Source organism: Corylus avellana, chromosome ca3, assembly GCF_901000735.1.
Source record: "Corylus avellana chromosome ca3, CavTom2PMs-1.0".
Classification (NCBI taxonomy): domain Eukaryota; kingdom Viridiplantae; phylum Streptophyta; class Magnoliopsida; order Fagales; family Betulaceae; genus Corylus; species Corylus avellana.
In genome coordinates this window covers 35,610,207-35,635,424 of record NC_081543.1, presented here as the reverse complement: position 1 = coordinate 35,635,424, position 25,218 = coordinate 35,610,207, and the positions used below count along the sequence as shown (strand labels likewise).

The 25,218-nt window shown below is 36.0% G+C and overlaps 3 protein-coding genes and 1 non-coding gene across 5 annotated transcripts; 3 read left to right on the top strand and 1 right to left on the bottom strand.

Annotated features, from left to right (window-relative positions):
* The first annotated feature begins 5,814 nt into the window (after positions 1-5,814).
* On the top strand, positions 5,815-6,597 carry LOC132175933 (calcium-binding protein KRP1). The gene has a single exon (XM_059588030.1). It carries the CDS (start codon positions 6,042-6,044, stop codon positions 6,396-6,398), a length of 357 nt encoding a protein of 118 aa, XP_059444013.1. The 5' UTR covers positions 5,815-6,041; the 3' UTR covers positions 6,399-6,597.
* Positions 6,598-11,134: 4,537 nt separating this feature from the next.
* Positions 11,135-12,474, top strand: LOC132175012 (protein transport protein SEC7). The gene is made up of 2 exons (XM_059586802.1): positions 11,135-11,865; positions 12,048-12,474. Exons 1-2 carry the CDS (start codon positions 11,326-11,328, stop codon positions 12,306-12,308), a joined length of 801 nt encoding a protein of 266 aa, XP_059442785.1. The 5' UTR covers positions 11,135-11,325; the 3' UTR covers positions 12,309-12,474.
* A 3,215-nt stretch (positions 12,475-15,689) lies between these two features.
* LOC132174785 (universal stress protein PHOS32) lies at positions 15,690-21,999 on the bottom strand. Of its 2 annotated transcripts, XR_009439371.1 has the most exons (4): positions 21,103-21,999; positions 16,861-16,907; positions 16,459-16,562; positions 15,690-16,084 (listed from the first exon to the last, which is right to left on the bottom strand). XR_009439371.1 is itself a non-coding variant. In XM_059586462.1 (3 exons), the coding sequence occupies exons 1-2, from the start codon at positions 21,857-21,859 to the stop codon at positions 16,900-16,902; spliced, it is 765 nt and encodes a 254-aa protein (XP_059442445.1). In that variant the 5' UTR covers positions 21,860-21,999; the 3' UTR covers positions 16,297-16,562; positions 16,861-16,899. The 2 variants fall into 2 exon arrangements, 1 of the variants encoding a protein (XP_059442445.1); XM_059586462.1 differs by lacking the exon at positions 15,690-16,084 and having other exon boundaries at positions 16,297-16,562.
* A 658-nt stretch (positions 22,000-22,657) lies between these two features.
* On the top strand, positions 22,658-22,739 carry TRNAS-AGA (transfer RNA serine (anticodon AGA)). The gene has a single exon. It is a non-coding gene; the product is annotated as a tRNA-Ser (tRNA).
* The last annotated feature ends 2,479 nt before the right edge of the window (positions 22,740-25,218 follow it).

Below are 25,218 nucleotides of genomic sequence, written 5' to 3'. Positions count from 1 at the left end.
ACCACCCCTAAGGATGGCCAGACCACCACCAAAGGGTGAATCGGTCACCCCCCAGGTGTCTAAAGGTGGCTAAGTCACCACCGGGAGTGGCTCAACCACCCACGAAGCTAATAGGGGTGGCTCAGCCACACCTTGCAGCGAACCACCCCCAAATTAGACGGGGGTGAGGGTGGCTTGGCCCCCTCCATTAGCTTCATACTTTGGGGGATGCCGATCCACCCTTAGGGTGTGGATCGGTCACCCTCAGATTCTTAAGCGTGGTCCGGCTACCACCCGGGGTGTTCCGACCACCCTAAATATATTTATTTTTTTATTTTTAAAAAATCTTTATTAATAATTTTTATTAATTGGGTTGAAAATTTTTGAGTTGAGTTTAAAAAATTGCCAAAAATGAATTTATAAAAAATTTGAGTTTGAGTTGGAAAATCTTGGTTCCCAAACAAGGTCCACGTAATGTTTTGTTTTTGTACTTCTTTTCATATCAATGATGTGGCACCTACTAGTGTATTATACTAACGTGGATGCCGACATGCCAAACTACACATATGTAGCAGATGGCTCAACAAATAGACCTATTTGAAACTTGACCAAAACCTAAAAATTTTATTGTTGAAATTAGAAATCCAAAGATTAAATCAAATAAGACGAAAACTTATAGACTAAATATGATTTTCCTTAATAATAATAATAATAATTATTATCATTATTATTATTATTATTATTATCTCAATATATATTGATACAACTGTTTATGAATAATGCGTTGATGACATAGAGGAAAAAGACATCCAAATCCAACCTCACATGCATAAACATGAAAAGGTTCGAATTAATTCCAACCCTACCTGATCACAATCTTCTCGGAGCAAATCATTTCAAATCAATAGAAGTGGAGGAGTGCAAGCTTTGATCCCGTTGTTGAGGGCGCGCTGGAATTGAAGGAGCGGCTGAAAATAATGATTGAGCTGACTTAAGCGGTTCACGGGTTCATAAATGTATTTGTTTTCTCTGGAAGTATCGGTGAAAATGCATGTTATATTCTACGTCAAAGTTCAAAGTCACTTCACTTAAATTCCCCCATTATTTTTTTTTTTTTCTTTTGGAGTGACATAAAATATTAATTAATTTGAAAATAATTTTCAGTTTACCAAGAAAAATAATATTCGTAAGGCGTAAAATGGCTTACGTTTAATTCTTATTTGATTAAACCATTTTCTGCTATGTACTCTTCAACACCTTCAATCAAATGAGCTATTGTGAGAAGGCCCTTTATACGGTCTAGTTATCCAAGCAAGTCTCGACAAGTTAATTTAGGATCAGGGTGGTGGGTGGGGTTAGGGCTGGTAATTTTGACACGACCCGCGAACCCGACACGAAGTTAACAGGTATTGGGTTTAAGCTTATAGGGTTCAGGTCTTAATCGGGTCTACCCGATTAAGACACGATTAAATTCGTGTCTGGTGGGTTGACCCGTCGGGTCAAACCGCCAGACACGTTTAATAAATGGGTCTGGCGGGTTAGTCGGGTCTGGCGGGTCAATCGGGTCTGACAGGTCAATCGGGTCTGGCGGGTCTCGGGTGACCCGCCAGACCCATTTATTTATTTATTTATTTATTTTTTTTTTTTTTTTGTTTTAAAAAACCTATGTCTAAGTTCTAACTAAGTTAACCCTAACACTTACCGACTCACTCACGGCTTCATTTCACTTTTCACTTCACAATTTCACAGTCTTCACTTCACTGGCCTATTTCTTGTTTTTTCTTTACTTTTTCTATGTGGGTCTATATATTAAAACATTATCTTTTAAATCATTATTTATATATTAAAACATTCTTTTTTAAAACTTTGTATTCTTCTTGGATGGTTAAGATAAATTTGACTAGTCCTTTGGTCTAAGAGATCCCTTTATTAAATTATTTTTTCCAATTTTGACTAAGGGTTTTTTTTAAAAAAAAAAAAAAAACGGGTCGGGTAGGGTCGGGTTACCTGTTTAGCGCGCGAGTCGTGTCTACCCAATATGACCCGTTTAGCTAAACGAGTCGTGTTCGTGTTTCGGGTAATCAGGTCGCGGGTCTTAGCGGGTCCTAATCGGGTCTACCCGATTACCCGTTTTGCCAGCCCTAGGTGGGGTTGGAAGATAGTATGCCTAATCTATGCTATGTATGTAAGCGCTCAATTCAACAATATCACGCACTCATGCGTTGCGCTCAACATGCAAGATTTCTGTTGGATCACATCTTTCACTTTGACGAAAGCTTTTAGACCTAGCGAAAAAGACTTCTGATCGAACACTTGCCCTAGCTAGTAGGTGTGCCCCAAAAGATTTCTCTCACAAATTGTTTATTCAAATTACAAGCAATATGGGCAGACAATTGTACTAAATCTCAATAATCTCACCCCGGATGCCTTTTATTTTCACACGCTTTCTACTTTTGTAGCTCCTATTTTAATCATTTTCCAAACATAATCATTTTCAGAATCATTTTCCTGAAAAAATGATTTCATCTGAAAAATATTAATTTTCCAAAAAATAACACTTAACACCAAAAAAAACAGGGTCTTAATCATGTTTGGAACGCATGCAGCCAATTGCCTCCCAACCATACACTCAGCTCCAATGATACATATCATGTGTGGATCTACGGAAGCAAGCAATAGAGTGGTTAAAACATGGTGAAAAGTGAAAACATGTGTTACTTATTTTCACGTACTATCTTCAAATTTTGGTGATGATTTTAATGTCCCAGAAGCTAAATAGTTGGTTCAATTGTATTGATGGGTTTGTAGAATTGGAGGATTTTATAAGGCAAATGCGACTGTTTGTGTGATCATTAAAATTCGAAAGGCAAAAGCCAAAAGAATGTCCACTATGTGTACTTCGAACGGGGAAGGATAAAGGAAGCTGCACTGAAACTTCCTTTTGTCGGAGAGATGCAACCAAACACAGCAAAAACTTTTACCTCATTCTACAACACCATTAGCTCCTACTCCATTTAAATTTCATGTATAACAACAACATATTCTGAAACTGTCCTTTATATATTAAAAAAATCGATGAACTCCGTTTGTTAATGAATTTTGGTTTGTTTTTTGTTTGAAAAAATATTTTGATGTGACATAAATGTAAAAACAATTTTTGAGTGTTTTACGTTTTAGGATGTTTACTAATAAAGAACAATACTACTCTTCACACTCATTTATCATACCCATGTCACGTCGGCTGACGACATGATGTCTATGTTTTAAGTGGTTTACAGTGTCAATCCCATTTAAAAAATACAAAAGTATAAGCCACTTCAAATACGTCATATTAGCCGATGTGGCATTGGTGTGATAATTGAATGTGAAGAGAGCCTGGGGGAAAATCCTTTCTTTTCTAAATTATTGAAAATAAGGGTACTATAATAGAGTTGAACAAACAAAAGCAAGGAAATACTCAAAGTGGTTGAGGTGAGAAGCTGTTTCTTGTGCTTTTAAGTTGGATCCATTTCCTGAGTTTTCAGGAGCTGATTCAAAAGAAGCATGAAAGTTATGTTTAGTCAGAATTTGATCCAATATTTATTGATGACTCTTAACTCCAATTGGTGAAGCAGCGATTGAGACAGGAGGTGATGGGGTATTAGCTCCATCGATCCCGGCCACAAGCATGAAACACCCAATTCAAATTCATATTCCTCTTATAGCTTTGAGAAGAACTATATATCCCAAATGGAATAAGGATACTCAAAGTACATCAAAGTCAAATTAAGGACACCGCACATGCCAAGCATTGCCCGACATACCAAATTATAATAGCTTGCTGTTTTTCAAACTTCTCGAAGCTTATTAATGAAGAGCATCTTTAGTGGCTATTTTAGGTATTCAAAAAAAAAAAAATTTATTTTTTTATTTTAGTTATATATTAATTTTTTAATACAAACTCTAACAGATTATTTATTTAACTCTATTCTTTTTTTAAATATTATTTTTATTGTTTGTTAAGGGAGAAGGAGAGGGGGAGAGAGAGAGGGACCCGGGGGAGGGGGGAGGAGAAATGATTAAAATAATTGTAAAATGTGCTACAATAAACTTTCATATATAAAGGTTCACATACTATAACAAAGTTTCTAAAATGGGTACTCAGTTGGAGACAAAAAAAAAAAAAAAAGGCTTATAATAGTTAAATATAGCTATTATCAGTCTTTTAGAGCATCGGTTGAAGATACTCTAAAAAGTAAAAGTAACATTACATCTACACTCATCTCTCATGTTAGTTTTTAATTAGATCAGTTCTTATAAAAAAATTTTACAAAAAAAAAAAGGTAAAGCTAATTGACATTGTCAAATCAGTAAAATGGATCAAAGAGTATTATTTAGCATTACTCAATAAGCAAAGTTTTTCCCAACAATATTGGTTTTTGGGCTTCACATTATTCAATTTGAGTAACACTATATACCACACTTATATCTAATCACCATTATTCAACTACGCTAATGTGGCATTGCCCATCTCCCATTGACTTTTTTTTTTTTTTTTTTTGTTAAATATTTTTTTGCCCCTTGTGGTTTAATTATTTTATTTTTTTTCTCACCTTACTTTCATTTTGTATCGTAGATGGTACCTAAAAAATGGCTAAAAACAACGATGATACCTTCTTCAAACTTCCGTCCAAAAAAAATTGACAAAAATATACATCAATGCCCTTTAAAATCCGACATGTGTCCTAAAACCTCATTAAAAATTAAAAATTGAAATATTATTAAAAATTAAAAATAAAAATTGAAAAATAAAAAATAAAAAAGGTTGGCTTGAGCCACCCTTTTAGATAAAATGAGGTAGCCGGCCACTTACAAAATAGTAAATTTTTACTATCACATTATTCCAATACTTGTATGATAGTTGTCCTACAGTCTACAAAATAATATATATATATATATTATCTTTTCACAATAGTAAATCTAAAGGTGGCAATACTTACTACACATAAGTTTATGATCTGTGATTTAAGTGGACATACTCGTAACGTCGGTGCCAAACTTATAAATGCAATATGGATTTTAATGGGCTAGAAAATGACACAACACGTACATGCGATCCAAGTTGATGAATTATTCAAGAATGTGTCACAATCTGGTTGCGTTAATTTGTTCTAGATTAATTTACATTGATTTCTTGTTTCTTGTAAGAAATAAAATTTGGACCACACATACACATACCATGCAATTAATGCTGCTCATTTGTATTTTGTCATGTTTATCTCAATAAACAATAATATAACTGTTTGGATAATGAGTAAAGATTATGTTTCCCTGCATTTTTTTTTTGTGTTGTTTGAGTTATACATTGTCACTTTTGTATCCCGCATTTGTTCCTCTTTGATAAATCTCATTAAGTTCTCAGCAATACTTTTCCTGTAACCACGATGGGCTTCTAACGTAATCGAGCCATTTTATCTTTGTTTATCGCTTTGTGCCGCCCTTAAAAAGGTTTGGCTATTTTTTATTTCACTGCCTACTATTTGTTATCACTTTTTTTGTGTTTTGTTGTTGGCCAATTCACGATAACCTTTGTCCCATTATTAAATAGAATAAAAAAAAAAAATTTTAAAAAAAATGTATCTTATAACTATTTTATAGTACTACTGGGACAGTACTCGACACTGCCTAGCTAAGTGTCGCCTAATATGCACATGATGAGGAGGAATGCGATGGTAAATCTGTAATTATCTCCTAATCCAAGCGTAGTTAAAGAAAGCAAAGGGCCTATCACTACGAATATGAAAGCCTACATATATTCCATGCAACTTCCAGGAAGGAGAAGCTCTTTCACAGATCCTGAAACATTTGTTGGCTCTTCAATCCCCCCTCCCTTTCCACGAACTCGTCACTCACCTTCCTCGATCCCTTTGCTTATATAATACACCTCCCGCTTCCTCATCTCCCATCACTCCTATTCACAACCTTATTACAAGCAATCAAGCTATCCATCAAAATCCCAGCTCCCTCCTTTTCACGTACAAGTTTTTTTTTTTTACGTACTAAAAGCTCAGTGTCCGTCAACAATGGCGCAATATCTGGTACTAGATAATGCTTTGGACTTCGAGGACTACTTCCCCTCCATGATCGCACGGCTGGGAACAGAAGGGTTCATAGCAGAGATCTGCAGCGGGTTTCGTCTGCTGATGGATTGCGAGAAGGGTCTCATCACGTTTGAAAGCTTAAAGAGGAACAGTTTTTTGCTTGGCCTGCATGATATGGGGGATGAGGAGCTCGTTTGCATGCTGCTGGAGGGTGATCTTGATGGCGATGGGGCGCTGAGTCAGATGGAGTTTTGCATTCTCATGTTTCGGATGAGCCCGGGCTTGATGGATGGATCTAAGAGGTGGATGGAAGATTTTGATGTAGCTGATCAAATGTAGCCTCCTTTAAACGATGATCATCACCTTCTGATCATTCATCCAGGAAAAATTGAAGAGAAGAAAAAAAAAAAAAAAATTGTGGGCTTTAATAATTTCATATATATATATATATGCCTTCTTTCGTATCTATTATATGAAACTTTAATCTTTTCTGGATGAATTCAATGTCTATTTGGAATAAAGAGATTACTTTTTAGTACATGCTGATGAGTTGTATATGGATGCAAACTGCTACATGCATGCCTTCTTGCTTCTGCTTCAATTATATATCACCCAAAAATCAATAAACCATTTTGTGGTGGTTAAACATAAATCAGCTGGGCAAGAAAATGTTTAAGCACAATTCTGCCAAGAAATGTGTTCTTAAATGGCATATATTTTATTTTTTAATGCAAGAGGAACAACTTCAGAATGCAGGTTAGTTATGGGACTCTTCGAATTTCTTACCTAATTAAGCCAAATATCTTACCAACTTTTCCCTGTAAGATGTCATAGTGGGGGGTTGTTTGAATAAAATCTGGATTGGGTGGTGTGGTGTGTGTGTGTTTAAAGAGTATCTGGGCTTTTGTTTTTTGCAGCGGCGGCGGCGGTTGGAGAAACTGGACTTTGAAAAAAGAAATTACCGTTAAGAAAAAGTAAAACAAAAAAACAGATTTAAATAATGTATATAACTCGAAAGGCGGGATGCCCAAGCCTATGATGCCAATCATCGACTGATGCTGGCTCTCACCAACATGGGCTTGAAGAATTCTAGGAACGAAATTGGGAAGGAAAAAAAAAATGAGAAGAGCCCATTAGAGTCGGGTCTGCAATGAAGGACTAATCCCAAAGCTTGAAGCAAGGCGTGGTGGATTCGCAAAAGCAAACAATGCAAGATTTATAATTCTTTTTCAAAATCAAGATAGGATAGAAAAGAAAATGATCACTCCCAAAGTGCTTCCCAGTTGTTTCCATTGATAAACTAATGATCAAAATACACCCAAAAATAAGACTTTAGACAGCCATAACATATATTTATACTATCTAGGCTCCTAAAGTTGGCTTACAAAAATTCGTTGTAGCTTGTTCAAACATGTAAGTGGCTTGTTTGGACCTGACTAGGGTTTTATCGTATTCTCACTTGAATTTTCAATTCACTCGGAGGCTCATTTGAACCAACTTCGGATGAATTATTAAACGAGTACTTCTGTCAAGACCTGGTTCGAATCAAAATTCAGATAAGACTACAATGAGTGATTCTGCCTTACTTAAATTTATTTTTCCCATCTCTCGTTGGAAGTACTTGACTTCAAATGAAACGAGTTTTCAGGCAAGTAGTTCTGCCTTCACCAAACCACCTCTATCGTTTGAACCTGTGACTTCGAACAAGTCTTCAAACATTCTTCTTTTCAAGAAACAATAAAATAACTAAAAAGTAGTCATGAGAATGAATATAATAAGGTAACATTTTTCCTACACTGAGTACCTAAAGCCTACTCAGAAAAATAAAAATAAAACACAAAAAAAAAGTACCTGAAGCCTAATTAGGTTGACAAACACTTCAGCAAAAAATGCCTAATTTACATTAGCTAAAGATAAGTTATTGAACATGATTTTTGCTTTATATATATATATATTTCATGCATGTCCACACAAAATAAGGGAACACGAAAGAAGGAAATTTGAACAAGTGATTTTCAATTCACTTCATAAAGGCAGTTTTGAAATTCCAGGATATGACTGATCAAGCAGTGAAGACGACGGAACGTATGTCGAATAAAATGGGCCATCCATTAAAGACACCCACACAAGTACCGGCCCGCCCCGAATTCAGCTTGATATTACGATCAGTAATATATTATATTATTCCTTAATCCTAATATCTGCATCCACTAGCACGGAAAGGCGAAAAAGGAGGGTAAAGTGGGCCCAAAGTTATCATCGCAATCTGTTAAGAGACATGACATATGAAGGGAAGGGCCCAGTGCGTGGGAGCTGCGCCGATCAAGTTTGCTATTAACTCCGTCATCGCTCAATCAATTGGACTCCCGCTCCTCAAAATTTTCACAACATAAAAGACAAACGTAGACGTGGCTATCAACGCAACGACAACCATGCAACCATTGTGGAGTATGTTGTCGGCTGAGACAATAGAGGCTTCCTTTCTCTTCATGTTTAGCCAATCAGTGGGCCCCTCGTCATCCTCAATACTAAAAAAATTAATTTTTTTTTTTTTCTCTTATAAAGTCTTGGTTGACTAGGAGGTTAATATTTATTATCAGTTCATTTTAATTGTATATTAATTTTAAGAAATTTTTTTGAAAGAACCCTTACTAGAATGCGATTTAAAAATGTCTTTTTGAATTTTAAAACCTCTCAATTTTACTCTCGAACTTTTAATTTGATGCAATCTACACTCCTTTATTAGTTTTTAAATGTTAAAAGTAATGAAATTGCATTTATACCCTTAAAACTTTTATAAAATTCTAAATTTACCATAAATTTTAAATTAAAAATTAAAAAACGAAAATTGAATGATAATTTGGTCTTTTTAGTGGTTCCGTTATGGTTTAACGGCAAAAGTTGATGGATTAAGTTAATTGCATCAAATTGAAAGTTTAACCAGAGAAATTGAGAGTTTTTTAAATTTGTGAAAGTCTTTTCAAAACGCATGATAATTTAAGGGTCATAAGTAGGGGTCGCAAAATGGGTTGGCAGGTCAACACGATTACGACCCGTAATGACCCGCCACCCAATTAACCTAAACACGACCCATTTAGATAAATGGGTTGAACTCTCAAACACGAACACGACACAAAAAATAACTGGGTAACCCGATACAACCCGTTACCCATTTAAAATAACGGGTCGTAGCATGTTGACACAACTCGTTTACTTAAAAGATAACACGACCTAACACATTTGAATGAAAAATATGAAACATAATGTAATAATAATACCAATGCCATTGGGATTCGATAAAATTCACAAATTACAATATAATAAAAACATAATAGGTTTAATTGTTAACAAATTGTCATTCAATAAAAACATTCACAATGATTAGCAATTTTCTACTCCATAGTCTATCATAGCAAATAACAAATTTCAAAGTATAAAGTTTACATGGTAAATGATTTGGAAATTGCCTCTAATATGTTTAATTGTCTATTCAAATAACAATTCCGTCTCTTGGACTTAAACCTATAAAACAACAAATCACTTACTTAAAATCATATTAAGAAAAAGATAATAATAAAAAAAAGCTAGCAAAAACAAAATAATAAAGAAAAAAGAAACAAAACTCTATCATCGTTAGGTTAGGCTCTCTTTAGGTTTTTTTTTTTTTTTAAGGTCTATCGTGGCTTAACCTGCGAAACACAAAAAATAACCGAGTCATAAACGGATGACCCGAGTATGACCTGAACTCATTTAAATCAAACATAAACCTAATAACATCATGTCGTATTCGTACTAGGTTCGCGAGTCGTGTCAAACTTGTTGGTGCTAATCATAAGTGAAGCTATCTCTTAATTTTAAAAAACTAACTCGCCCCTAATATTTTTCTTAATTAAATAACATTAATCACTCGACAAAATTTAATGGACATATTAGTTGTCACAAAATTTAATGGACAAAATTTTTCTTAAACTAACTCGCCTCATGGCTGAGAGTCTCCTTCTCTGCTTTGGGGGAATTGGACATTCACCCATCCCCATCCCCATTCGGCCATTCCCCTCTCTCAGTCACGATGCAAAGAACCTAATATCTTCACTGTCCTCCACACAATCCTCTCTAGCACATATTCCCCCACACCACATGAGTGGCTCACACTCGTTCAACCCCTCATACGACGCCACGTCGTCTAAAAAGATTTTCTAAGACCGATCTAGTCGCAACCCACGTCGGACAGCCCACGTGAAACTAACTGCCACATCACCATCTCAGGAATAGCCACCATCCACATTTTTTTTTAATAATATTGTTATGGTTTCCAAGCATTGACAATGTCGCAACCCCATCCATGCCCATACATTCCTGGGACCTACATCACTTTTTTTTTTTTTTTTGGGTGGGTGTAAAAGAAATAAATGTTATCAGCTAATTGGATAAGAGTGATGATAAATAAAAAAATGCTATAAAGGAAGAGGATCAGGCGAATTATTTGGACGCCGAAAGCCGAGGCGTGGATCAACGCAAAGGTGGGTCCCATGTTTTACAAAACCCCAGATGCTTTTGAGTTTTGATCAATATCTAGCCCAGGTGGGCATCACGTGGGTCACGAACCGTTGTGGACAGGAACCCTCCACGTAGGAAAGATGGGAATCTAAAGCTGATACACAGAAGCTGACACGTCATAGTAACAATCCACCAAAATATCTTGAGGGACCCAAGTAAATGCCCTTAGACACGCAAAGGTCCTGGTTCCATGAAGACGCGACACGTGTCAGAATATCAGCCGGGGAGCACGGTCGTGGGCAAAGCGAGATTTGCAGGGTATATATCTGCTACAAAAGCAATCACAGTTCCTAAACTCCAGGAACCAATAGTTCTTCGCCACAAGAGTAAAGCGTTGCGGGAAACCCAGCAATCCATGACGTGGCCGAATTCCAGTGGATAAAATAAACAGAAGTTGTGGTCTTTTACGCACAGTGAATACAATTAGTCTAGGTACGGCCCCTGGTTGAGAAGTCGTCTTGAAGAATCAACAACTACGAAGGGGAGAGATGGTAAAGATATGTTTTTTCACTTCGACTTGCGAAACGACGAAACTACCCCGTACCTCGAAGCCCAATTAGCGGAGAAAATCTCGTAATTAAAATCGAAAAGCGAGGGCGGTTTCCATAAAACCCCTCAACTTGGTCTTTTGCTTTCTCTGCGCCTCTTATTTCCAGCACTGCGAGTCTGCGAGAGAGAAAGTCGGAGTGAAAAAAGAAAGAGAGAGAAGATGAAGGGGTGCGAGCTGTGTGGGAATGCGGCGAGGATGTACTGCGAGGCGGACCAGGCTAGCTTGTGCTGGGACTGCGACGAGAAGGTGCACTGCGCGAACTTTCTGGTTGCGAGGCACTCCAGGAGCCTGCTCTGCCATGTGTGCCAGTCTCCGACTCAGTGGAATGCCTCGGGGCCCAAGCTCACTCTCACCGTTTCAGTCTGCGACGGCTGTGTCGAGAGCCACCGCAGATCGGTATGCGACGGTAAGGATGAGGTTGTAGTGCTGAGCGATGATGGTGGTCATGATGATGAAGATGATGATGATGATGGAGAATATAGTTTTGCTGGGTATGAGGATGAGGATGAGGATGAGGATGAGGACGAGGATGAGGATGAAGAGGGAGAGAATCAGGTGGTTCCCTGGTCTGGTACTTCTTCGGAGCCTCCGCCGCCGCCGGCAAGTTCTTCTGGTAGCGAGGAGGACGGGGAGGCGGAGCTGTCGACTGCTTTTTCGGCATTGAAGCGGGCGCGAGAGAGTACAGATCTCGATTCAGATGTGAGAGTTTTGTTTTTGTATTTTGTTTCTGGAACCTCTTAGTTAGAAAAATTGATGATTTTCCTCGGTTTTCAGTTCTTTTTTTTTTTTTTAATCCAACGATTTCTCAGCAACCAAACAGAGAAGTAGCTAATATTTGACTCTAGTAGAAGATTTAATGGTGAGATTCTTGACGTGTGCAGGATGAGATCGGGTGCTCCTCTGTTAGAATGGCCTCTGGAGCATCAGCCAGTGAGGAAGCGAGCTCTTCGGGCTCAACCAGAGCTACTAAGCAGCGAAGAATCGCCGATGCGATCCAACCAGAGGGAGCCCGAGAAGAGTCAAGATCGACGGCGATCATAAGCACGCTCAGACGTATCCAAAACGACAAGATCGTGAACGGTGACAACGCGGCCGCTACAGTTCTTGGGATTTGCAAGCTGAGCAGAGACCACAGCCGCTGATCTGTGAATCTTTTTCTTTCTTTTTTCCCTTCACTAACTCCTTATTATTCCTAACCACAGAATTTGGGGTAGTTTTACTTTTTTCCCCTCATCCATGATTGTGCACATCCATGTTTGAACTAAGCTTGTTTGTGAGTTGGTGGATTTTTTCTTTTTTTAAACCTAATATTCCTTTTCTGTGTTTATTGGCATCATTTGCAAGAGTGATCGTCTTATAAACATTTTCTTTTTGCATATACACAACGTAAAGAAAAAATTGTTGAACTGGAAAATTTGTTTAAACCCCAAGTTAGAAAATGGCATATCATCTATTGCTGAGGAGGCTAAACCAACTTTGTATTTGTTCTGAGCAAAGATTTTGGCACGTTGAGTTTGAGTTGCATTAATATTAGGTTAATTCTCTAATTTAGGTTCGTGTCACGTTTCAAAAATTACTAAGCCATTGGATCTTTAAGATTGCATCATTTATCATCTTTTGCTAAGAAACCGAGGGATATCCGTGCTCTGGAGAGGAGCATATCCCAATCCCAATAGCTAATGGTGCCGTGGTTCCCCCCCATTATTTTGTCTATTTTAGGAACTTCAATATCATTGTTATTTTTATTTTTTTTATTTTTTTACATGTCGAGGAAGGAGAAGAGGAGATTCAAACTAATGGTCTCTGCTTTATTAGGCGTCGTCTACAGCAGATTGAGTTACCCATTTGATACAATGTCGTCGTTTAATAGGCATGACTTGAATTAGTTGGAACACGGCTCAAATCAACTTAAATGATAGTTTTATTTTTATTTTTTAAAAAATGTTTGATGAGACAAAAATATATTTTTACTATAACTAACGTATTAGTTGTGAAAATTAAATGCTATGTTTTAAATAAAGTAATACAAAAATTTATATTTTCTAACTTATTATTATTCCGAAATGTTGATGTGATTATTTTAATCAACAATTGGATCAATTATTATTAAAAAATTAATAAAAAAAATTAGTAGTTAATTGCGACTGTCATGTCATCGTGAGATTATAAAATAAAAATATAATTTTTAATATTTCTATTTTAAATATTGTCTTGAATCGGGAGTCGATCTATATTTATCTTTGGAGAGAATGATGTTCGAGTCAAATGACAAGATTAAAAGAATTTGTATCCGGCTCAATAAATTTAATTTCTCTTTCAACTAATTAATTCTTGTTATTTTGACTAGCCCAAGTGTTAAAATTTGATTGCTTGACTAGTTGTGTATTACAACACTGCAATTGATCAAAACAAAAAGAGTAGCTCTTCTAGGGGCAAAAAGAGTAGCTCTTCTATGGGTGAAAAACCGCAAAACCCTTTTGAAGGGGTTAGTACAAACTTCTAACAGCCTAGACAGTTAGTAGTTAATGGTTATATATATATATATGAAACAATGTTAAATGTTGTATGATATTATCGTATTACTATAAAAATATCGTTTTGACTTTTTTTTTTTAAAAAAAAAAAAAAACTAAATTTTTTAAATTTTTTCTTTTAAAAAGTGATTAACGGTTATTAAAATTATTAATCATTAATTGTCGGTTAACTACTATTAATAAATTTTATTAACCACTTAAATAATTACAATTAACAATTTTAGTCGATAACTACTGCAACCCGCATTTTCACCGACTAAAACTCTTATTTTGAAACCGGCAGTTTGTTTGACTTGAAGAAGGAGGGCATAAAGAAGTGGATGAGGCAAGAAGATGTGGATGCGGTTGTTTGTACTTGGTTCGTTTTTATAGATTATAATGATGAGGAGATGACTTTTTCACTTTAGGGATGGTAGCTACTCAAATTATTTGCTCAAATTCAACTTTTATCTTCTTTTTTTTTATTAAAAAAAAAAAAAAAACTCAATAGCAAATGAAAAAATGTGTGAAGGAATAATATCTATTTTTTATCCTTCTTTTATTTAGTGTTTAAAAAAATATAAAATGATATTTTTCTTCATAAAAAGAAAAAAAAAATCATTTTCATTTTTTAAAAAAATACAAAATGAAAGAAAGACCAAAAATAGATATTATTGCTTCAAATTTTTTTTCATTTACTATTTATTTATTTTTTTAAAATATAAAAAAAAGGTTAAAAATTGAACTTAATTAGGACAAATAAGTTAGGAATCTATCATTTTCCTTTTTACTTTTCACTTTTCAGCTTAGGACACTCCCTCTACCACATGTCCGTCCAAGAACGGGTGGCGAGTATGATCGCTGGCCACGTTTTTAAGAGGTAGTCCCCACCCACCACTTACCCACCCGGGCCACCCCCAATCACCCACGGTAGTAGGCTAGACTCCTAGTAGGCTAGTAGGGCAGTTTTGGTTGGATGTGTGAGGTGTTAGGTGTTAGGTGAATAATGCGTACAGGATTTTTGGTGGATAATTATATTCTGCGGTTCCAAGCATGTGTCCCATTTTTATTTTTTTTTTTTTAACCAATTCTGCATGCATTTAACATGAGCTACTAAAGTTGGAATATTGACCCAATTGGATGTACTGTTGTTGATACAAACAAAACCCCACCACCAATATTCTCTCTCTCTCTATATTATATATTTTTTTTAGGAACTTATAGAATTAAAATTCATCAACCTAATAAATAACATTTTTTTTCAATGAAAAAAAAAAAATCTTTATTGCACCAAATATTATGAGAAACCGTGCAACATAGGCATCTAAGCTTTAGGAAATAGGAGGGTTAATGCATTAAATAACTCGAATTGAATAAATCTATTTATTTTTTATTTTTTTAAAAAGGTACCTTTGACTATTTTATGGCCGTAATAATAAACTTAAATAAATTGATGCCTAAGGACATGAGGTTGAGGTTCACCTATCAAATCCCAATTGCCTTGCGGGAAAACTTGGATATATTTTTTTTATATAAATATAACAACGACCACCCATCAAGCTAACCAGAGCATCTATAAGTCATCATCACATATACTCTCATAACATATAAGTAGTTCCCATATTTGAATTAAAAAAAAAAAAAAAAAAAAAAATAGTCGTTCCCATCCCATCTATGATTCCAAACTTTGGCCAGTACATATCCAACCACCATATCAAGTCTTTATTTTTATTGTTAAAAAGTATTTTATGGGTCGTGTAAAATTTAAAAAGAAAAATGGAAATTGTTAGGGGTTCTTTGGGAAACATGTTAAAGAGTAAATGTTATCTTAAAATGATTGATTAGATATTTAGATAAGACATTCTTGTTTTCCCCTTTGTCCATTCACTGTGGGAATAAAAGGATTGCTTGTCATGGAATCTTTGAGGGAGAGACTCTGAATCGCTTATTAAACATCGATTGCTGAATAGAATTTATAAAGATCAAAATCATAGAAGCACCATCGGAGAATAAAGCAAAGCATTCTTCCTGTACTTTCATTTGCTCTTTCCAGATAAAGCACCCAAATTCTTCCAGGTTCAATTTAATATAAATTGCAATAATATTAATATGTATAATGAAGTGTAGCATGTGATGATGTCATGTCATTTCCATGTCCATGTCAGTTCCACTACCCTTTTTGCCGAGCAATTCATAGTATTTTGTCCTTTGTTTTCTTTCTCAAAACAAAAACATATTAACAAACAACAAAAAAACACACGAAAACAGTTTTTGCAATCACATCGTTAACACTTCTTCAAATAAAAAAGAAAAAACCCCACAAAACACAAACAAACAAAGCCGCAAGATCACTCATCCTCAGCTGCCAAGAAAGAACGCCGACTCAACAGTGAATTTGATCAATCCTACAAAATTTTATAGCTGATTTCAGAATCACTCATCCACGAAAGCAAAATGGAACACCACCTGGAACTTTAATCTGACCCTTTGAAAATGGGCGGAAAATTTTTAAAAAAAAACAAATCTGTCTAAATCATTTTTCAGTCCCACTGCGGATTGCCCATCATCATAGTCACCCAAATTCATTAACACAGCAAAAAAGAAGGAAGCAAGATAGTTACGTAAAAATCTTTTAAGATCAGAATGGGGTCTACATCACAATGCAGCATAAAGCCTAACAGATACAGAAAAATCTCCACCACACACGTATCATTCCTAATCCACCCATAGTTCATACATAAGAGAATCATTTGACACGAGACAAAGAGAAAGCACTCACTCTACAATCCGCCTTTTTAGCAAAGGTTTCAGCAACCAAGAACAAAACATTCATTCTTCAGTGTGTCAGCTGATCCTGATTGAATCAGATGCCTTCTATGCTTCCTACAACACAAAAGCAAGCTGAGATGCAACCAAGGATCCAGATGATAAAAGTGAGGTTAGCACTTGCAGGAAACAAAACAAAAGGTTGCATTGCAATGTACTATTTTGTAATGGGTATAAGTTTAAGGTCCATCGTATTGGTTATTGCAAGTGCAATATGCATGCAGAAAGTATGAAACTCAATTTATATAATCCAGCACTGACCAGAAAAGAAGCAAATTACTAAACCGGAAAAACTTGCAAAAAGCAATCATAAATGAAGAACATAGATAGGAATGTTTAACACCTATATTCATACCTGCAGTTGAGAGGATCAAGCCATGACACCATCTACCTACTAAGCATCTGCTTCAAAATTAGCAACAAATAGGGATGTTAGTTTTATGAGTGATAATTATATATTTCAAAACAGGAAAGATAGCCAGTCAACTATTCCAACGTTTCAACCATCCTAGTGCATCCGGTTCTAAGATGTACTTTTATTAAATTGAAGAATCACTTGCAAGAACTGTTATGCAGGCAAAACCTCCGATAACAATTTGTTACAAATGGATTAAAATTTTGGAAGACATACACGTAGAGAAGGGAAGAAGAAAATAAACCAAACACATATGTACCGACATTTACTTGTTTCAGCTTGAAAACCTACATTCACGGGCAGAGATAATCAAGATAGAGTACATAAAGGTGGGGAAAGATACTCAAGCCTCAGACAAGACATCTAAAGTCTCACTCACTCATACATCTTTCAACCCTAAAAGCCACCCAGCTACTAATACAAGTAAAAAAACACTTTGGGTAAAACCAGCACTTGGGCTTGTGCTGAAGTCACTTAATGTTTAGAAGTAATTCTTATTTATAGGCCCTGATTCATATTCTTTGTTCAACAAGATATACCAAATTATTATTCATTATTAAACAAGGAATACCAATAACTTATGTCTCCAGTTCTTATTCCATGTTGGACAAGGAATACCAATTACTAATGTGACAAGGAAAACATTTACCTCTCACACCATAAAACTTAAATATGTCACTTATTCAAAATAGGAATTTGAGGCCACTTTCAACAAGAAATAATACACCAAGATAACTTCATAATTTGTTGTTCCCCACCTTTTGAATTCTTAAAGCAAAAAAAGCAACAGTACTGCAGTTCAAAAGTGGTATGAAGTCTGTTTGATAGTATATTTTCATATTCATCTAAATAAAATTTGTGAGCTATAAATAGACATGTAGTACTATTGACATTGTCAAGTATATCTCAATGCAGTTATGCATGAATATGGTATATCAGAACAGAAGACACACTTAGTAGAACTCAGCAATGTGATACTAGATAAATCTTCACTCTGAACCATTATTGTGATAATAACCCACTTTCCATGCATTAGTAATCAATAGAAGCTATGCAATCCTTTACAACTACTTTTGGATCAAGGCAAGATCACAGTTAAAGGAAGCCTGATTTAAATCTTTATTAGGATAAACAATTAAGCATCATCCCTTATGCAGTTGTCTTTATGATAGTTCATCACAGTATTTGTAATTGGTCAAACGGGGATATACTTATTAGGCTTATATATTAAGTTCAATGCTCTAATAAAAGCAAGCAGTTTTTTTTTTTTTTTTGGAGGGGGGGGTTTACAATCTTGTACAGTAGCTAAAAAAAAAAGTGTTTCTTAAGACTCTCCAAACTATGCCTAATTAAAACGAGGGTGTTCTAATGAATAAGTTAATGGGTCACACGATGCTGAAATTTATTAGGAGGGGTTTGAGGGGAGTTTTCGAGGTGTACTAGCTTTGAGGTGGGTGACAGTTTGAAATGTTAGTTTTTGACATGACATGTGGTGTAGGGCGCAGCCCCTTAAGGTAGCATTTCTGGAGTTGTTTAGCATTACCTACTTTAGGGAGGCCTCCGTGGAAGATCATCTTCAGTTATCTACTGGCTTTTCTTAATAGGATGATACTTTGTCAAAGCAGTGCATGATTGGGGAGATGGAATTCTTTACTTCATTCTTCAATCAATTGAATTCCATTAAGCTGAGACAGGGCGGTGAGAACAAGCTTTGTTGGGCCCTTCCAAGAGAGGGTTGTTTGATGTAAGATCATTTTATAATGTCTTAATTCCCCATGTTAGCACTTCTTTCTCTTGGAGGAGTAAGGCCCTCTTGAGAGTGACTTTCTTTGCTTGGTTGGCCGCATTAAGTAAGATCCTCCCTTTGGATAATTTAAGAAATAGGCAAATAATTGTGGTAGATTAGTGTGGGATGTGCAAGAAGAATGGAGAAACCATAGACCACCTTTTACTCCATTACAAGATAGCTAGTGCCCTATGGAACTCTATCTTCGGTTTTTTTGGATTAGTGTGGGTCATGCACTGCCGAGAGATAGATCTTCTCACTTGTTGGAGAGGAAAGTTCGGTAGTTCTCGAAGTGAAGCTGTTTGGAAGATGATTTTGCCTTGCTTGATGTGGTGTATCTAGAGGGAAATAAATGATCGAAGATTTGAAGATAGTGAGGACGGTGGTGGAGATAAAGGCTTCCTTCTTTAACACCCTATACCAATGGATAGCTGCCTATGAGTGTTTTCATATTTGTAGTTTTCATGACTTTTTTATTCCTTTTCCTTTTTTGGTCAGGTGTTTTTCTAGTATAATTCTTGTGTACTTGGGTGCGCCATTTGCATTTTTAATGAATTTCTTTTACTTATTTAAAAGAAGAAGAAAAAAAATTCCCATGTTTCACAAATCTTAGGATTAAAACTTGGTGCACTATGAACTATGGAAGAAAGACGAGCAGTAAAATCCACAAGGAAAAGCTGCTGTTCCAACATGGGATTCTGATGAGAGAGACATCTTTAGTAAACTCCAGGGATTCCATAATTTGCCCAGAACAAATACCCAAAAAGCTTCAGCAACATAAGGTTCAATTTAGAACTAGAAATTCCATGGCTCTAAAAGATCCTTTTATTTTACTGCTTATAGTAGTTGACACAAACTACACCACTCACCAATACCTGCAGCTACTAATTCAACCCTGATGTCTATATCAAACAATAAAATATTGTTATTAGGAAGGTCAAAGGCTCCCCGAAATGACACAAGCCAAACATCTTGAGCAATCCATAGCATATATGACAGGGAACCTAAAATGTCAATGAATTTGGATCTAATAAATTCATGGAAAGCATAAAAATTCACCTGTCTGAACCCTAGTTCTACAAATCGAATAGAGATTTACAGCTGCCTCAAGCGTCAGATATTTTATCCTTTTTTTTAAAAGAAAAAAATTGAAGAAGATAAATATTAAAGGGGAATCTAAATTTGAGGTATTCGCACCAAATTTGAGGCATTAGCACCAAATTTAGGATGATCGAATTCCTTTTGGGTGATACAATCCCTAAAAAGTTAACCTTCCACCCCTAAATTTTAGTTTCAAATTCAAAAACAAGTTTTGAGGCATTAAAAATTAAATATTAACTCATAAAAATTTAACTGAAAAAATAACAAATTTTTTTTTAATACATGTCTGACGCTAGGCTGCCTTTTGGCAGCCGCATAGCAGCAATCCTACAAATCAGATATTGAGGAAGTGCACTACAGACTTCATCTCATGCATATTAATCTATACTTCTCAGATGTGTTAGTTTGCAGATGTAGTTTTTGAAGCACGTTTTATTCAGCAATTACAGTCAGTTTGTGGCTCTATACAAGATCCCCACAGGTCATTTAAGGTAAAACTTTGTCCCTCATGAATCCACACATACAAATCTGTGATCTTTATCACTATATTAAAGAGTCAGAATTCCACTTATAAATCTCATATATTATCACCAGTAATGTTACAGTCAAGTAAATGCATCCCAATCTCCCATCTGATTAAAAAATTAGACCTACCCAAACCAGACATACATTGGACCTACCCAAATAGTTACTCCAACACTGCATCTTTTTCCAGAACATTTATATGTGGTCACTCTCATATACCCTAAAATGACAAGATGAGATGTTGAGCAATCCTGCTAATTCGTGCATGCTCCAAAAATGAAACATCTTTATACTACTAAACCACAAACAATCACAAGTTAAGAAGGCGTCTAAGCAATTTCATCCACTTTCAAACAGCATGCAATTTGGCTTTTGTAGCATACCCAACCTTCCCAATGAGAATTGGTCCATAATTAATAAACTAACACATTAAAAAAATCAATCCCACCCTAAATGCTGTGCCATTCCTTGCTATAATTTCCTCTTAACAGCTATGAACAAAAATAAAAAAATCCTCCAACCATGCAAATAACTTTGGAAATGGTGAGCGTCTACAAGCTCATTCCCAAGTCACACGGCAATTCACTCATCTCAGTCCCTATACAATCAAATCATACCTCAAGCAACAAAACAACCATCACTCATATAGCTGAAATTAGACACACCAAGTACAAAAACCAGTCCCATAACCAATCACAAATTTTACTAATTAATTTTCTTCATACAAACATGATTTACAAAATCAAAAGAACAAAAGCAAAAACCCTAACCTTTCCGATCGTTCCTCTCCTCCTCTCCCTCTTCCGGCTGCTTCACGACCGCCACAGCTCGGGCACCAGCATCGGCGCCGTCGCCGGCGTCCTTGTCTTCGGGGTACCGCACCACGACGACAGGACAGACGCAGTGGTGGACACAGTAGTCGCTGACGCTGCCGAGTCTACCGTCGCTGCCGCGGCGCGCCGCACCGAACCCCCTGCTCCCCATGATCACCGCATTCAGGCCGAGTCTCTCGACCTCCAGGCACAGCCTCTCCCTCATGTCGTGGTCCTTCACGATGTGGATCTTGTACGGGATCTGCGCCTCCCTCAGCGGCCTCGCGATATCGGCGGCCTTCGAAGCAGTGAACGCGTCGAAGTCGTCCACCAGCTTCTGCTCAGGCACCTTGGTGCCCGTGGAGGAGACAACGCCGTGGCTGTCGTCCACATCGGCGGGGGAGATCGAGTGGTCAATGGAGCCCCAGTCGGCCCCGAAGAGGACCGAAGTGGGACTGACATGAAGGAGGATCACGGCGTCGCCGGGTCGTATGTAGTGATTCACGGCCCAGCGCACGGCGTAGGCCGACTCGTCCGAGAGATCGACTGCCACTCCAATCTTGCGGCGGGCCCCGGCGGTGGGCGTCGGAGTGGCCGCCGACGTGGCAGAATGGTGGCGAGGGGAGGCCGGGTGATGAATTTTGATGGTTGGGAGCTGAGGATGGTCTGGGTCAAGTGAGGAGTCGTATTGAGTTTGGTGGTTTTGGGGATGCATTTGGCCAGACACAGAGAGAGAGAGAGAGAGAGAGAGAGAGAGAGAGATTGATCGGAGTCAGAAAGAAAGAGGTTTCTAGACTGACTGGTTAAAAGAGTGGAGTAGTGGAAGTCGGGCTAAAGGAGTTAAAAAGGAGTTATGCTTGTTATATACCAGCATATAGAATCTTCCATGGGCTGTGTCCGCGTCCAGCTGATTTCACTACTTGGGTTGGGTGCACCTCACACCCTCACAGCCCACGCAAGAACAAGGTTACCTTCCGCTGGTTGTTACAAAAAATTGATATTAATCCTTGCAAGAAAAGTCAAGAAAATTGATATTAATCCACTAACCGCATTAACTGCTAACCACTTTTTAAGGCAATTTTTTAGAATTACTAACCGCTTAGGCAGATGCGGTTACAGTTAGCAATTTTAACTAATAACCACTAATCGTAACCGCTTTTTCACCCTATTAAAATCCAAGTTACGAATGAATTTTAGACTTCTATATCGGGCCGGCAAATATATATATATATATAATTGTGTCTTATAAAGCGTTGTTTTGAGAATTTTAATCTCATGACACCGTTGTTGTTGTTTTGTCTAAGGAAATGAGTAGAATAGTTAAATCTTGTCTATGCTACAAGATTTTTTTTTTTTTTTTTGAATTCATTTTTCTCGTAGAATAGTTATTCCCGAAATCTCCAAAGATCTTTGTTTTGGTTTTTGTCATCTTATTAACTATTTTAATCGGTGGCCGGCAGAGTGAACTAAAACCATACGTCAAGTATTTAAACTACGCGATCTTCCCATCAACGTGGACGTGCCGGAGTGGTTATCGGGCATGACTAGAAATCATGTGGGCTCTGCCCGCGCAGGTTCGAATCCTGCCGTCCACGATCTTTTGGTACTTTTTGTCTTTTCCATGCACAACACATGTACATGGACAAAGCCTTTTAAATTTTCTTAATTTACTATTTTTAACAGAGTAGAAGAAGTTCCTTTTTTCTTTTTTTTTTTAATCAAAGCGGGCGAGAAGGCAAAGGAAAATAGTAGAAGAACAGATTAATTACTTTAAAAAAAAAAAAATTATTATTTACGATTATATATTTCATTAAAATCAACACAATTTATCAACTAATTAATAAACTTAATTAAAATCAATGTGAATTTTTGGTCGATGAATACGAGTCAAGAGGTTACCCTTCTGTTTTCAATAGGTAGTTCAATCGGCTGTGAACCACGCCTCATGAAGCGAATGTCACTAATTCAAATCTCTCCTCCCCCTTCCCTAGTGTGGACATGTCAAAAAAAAGAGGTTACTCTTCTCCCACGTTATATATATATATATCACTTGATCGACTATTAATAGTAACACTTTTTATACGAAGGAATACATAGCCGTGATCCTCATGGAGAAAAATGTTTACCAAAATTAAGTAATAATCAGTTGTAGTGTGTACGATATTTGATACTCTAACCAGGAATGATTTAATTGCATAGCCATAATCTTCAGGAGCTTCAACCTAATTGCTTTTTAGTGCATGGTCTTCTGCATAATTACACGATCAGCTTTTCCAACATATGCATGCATGTAGTCACATATATGTAAAGATCTCGTACGTGCATATATATTATTATGTAGGATGACATGTATATACACTATATTCTTTGCCAATAAAAGGGGGAAAAATCCAATACTCCTTAAACTACCATCCAAATTTAATGTTTTTTTTTTTTAACTTTTAATTGTGACAATATTTTCTAAGATACCAAAACATTGACAATGTCCCCCAATGACAAAACTACCTTAGTAAAATAAAAACAAAAAATACGAAAACTTCTTTAAAAAACCTTTTAAAAAAAATCTTTTAAAAAAACCTTTTTATAAGAAAAAAAAAATTAGATTTTTTTTATAAAAGTTAAAAAAAAAAAAAATCGTTTTATAATTTAAAAATAAAAATAAAAAATTTTCGTTTAAAAAAATAAAAAATTTCGTTTTTTAAAACAAATTTTTTTTAAATAAAAATTTCAGTTTAAAAAAAAAAAAATCGTTTATAAAAAATCTTTTTTTTTAATTAAATTTTTGTTTAAAAAAAATTCAATTTAATTTTTTTTGAATTTATAGGAGTATTTTTGTCTTATTGAGAAATATATAAAGACATTTTTATCTTTTTGTTAGTCTTTAAGAGACATTGACAATGTTTTAGTAGTTTGAATGAGACATTATCAATTTTGTAGTAGTTTGAAGAGAATATGTCAACTTTACCCAAATAAAAACTTTAGAAAAAGTACGTTTATCTCGTCCTCTCAATCTACTATTTAATTTGTCATATCCTCCTTCCCGTTAAGATTCTCTCTTAACTTAGATGACAAGCACATCACATGACCCGTTTGTGATGTAAAATGTTTGTTTTACCCCCATAAAATTTTGAAAAATAAAAACCCCTAGTTGAGAGGTGGGTCTGTCGGCTTTCTTGCTTTTTTATTTTATTTTGTAGCTTATGCAATGTATTTTTGTTATTTGTTATTTCAAGCCACGTGAAATGTTTATTATACCCACCTTTAAATCTTAAAGGGGAAGAAAAGGTTAAGAAGATAAGTAAAAGTTTTCCATTAAAAAAAAAAAGATTTAATTTAATTTTTTTTTTTTCCACCGTGTTCTAAAGTTCAAACATTAAAACATGGCAACAAAGAAAAATACAAATTAAAAAAAAAAAAAAAAAAAAAAAAAACAAGAGGATTTTACCATAATAGAGATAGCAAGATAGAGGAAGAAAAAAGGAAAAGGTGGTCATAAGTAGGACGACAGTGGGGGGGATCACTGACGAACCAATCAAAAAAGGAGTTGGAAAAAGCTTTCCACAACCTTACTTGTACTGAGACAAACAGTCACCTGCCTGTCTTACTAGCATATTTATACTCATTACACATTTGTACTGTCGCGGTGTCGTACTCAGCAGCAGCCACCACCCCACTGATGATCATCACTGTCGTTAAAGCAGCGAGGGTAGCTTGCTAGCAGTTGCTTTCTTTTTAATTTTTTTTTTGTTTTCGCGGTTTTCAAAGCACCCACAGAAGGGATTGGCTGACTCCTATAAACGGAAAGCCAGAGATGGCCACCTTGTGTTTCAGCACATAAAGATGTAAACTAACTCTGGAACAGAAAAACGGTCCTACTTTATAGAAAACAACAAGCAAGAGTGAGAAAGAGCTGCTAGGGTTTTGAGCTCCCTCAAGTTTGAAGTAAAAGCTCCTTGAATAAATATCCAGCCTGTATATATATGTAATAAGTTTTTACCGGGATTTGTTTTATTTTTTATTTGTTCTCTCATATATTCTTTTTAAGTTTGAACTTATCAACAAAGTAAACCTATG

Excerpts from the sequence above, each read along its gene's own strand:
- LOC132175933 (XM_059588030.1), top strand. The coding sequence starts at position 6,042 with ATGGCGCAATATCTGGTACTAGATAATGCTTTGGACTTCGAGGACTAC.
- LOC132175012 (XM_059586802.1), top strand. The coding sequence starts at position 11,326 with ATGAAGGGGTGCGAGCTGTGTGGGAATGCGGCGAGGATGTACTGCGAG. Across the intron at positions 11,866-12,047 it reads GTACAGATCTCGATTCAGAT|GATGAGATCGGGTGCTCCTC; the intron begins GTGAGAGTTTTG and ends TGACGTGTGCAG.
- LOC132174785 (XM_059586462.1), bottom strand. The coding sequence starts at position 21,859 with ATGCATCCCCAAAACCACCAAACTCAATACGACTCCTCACTTGACCCA.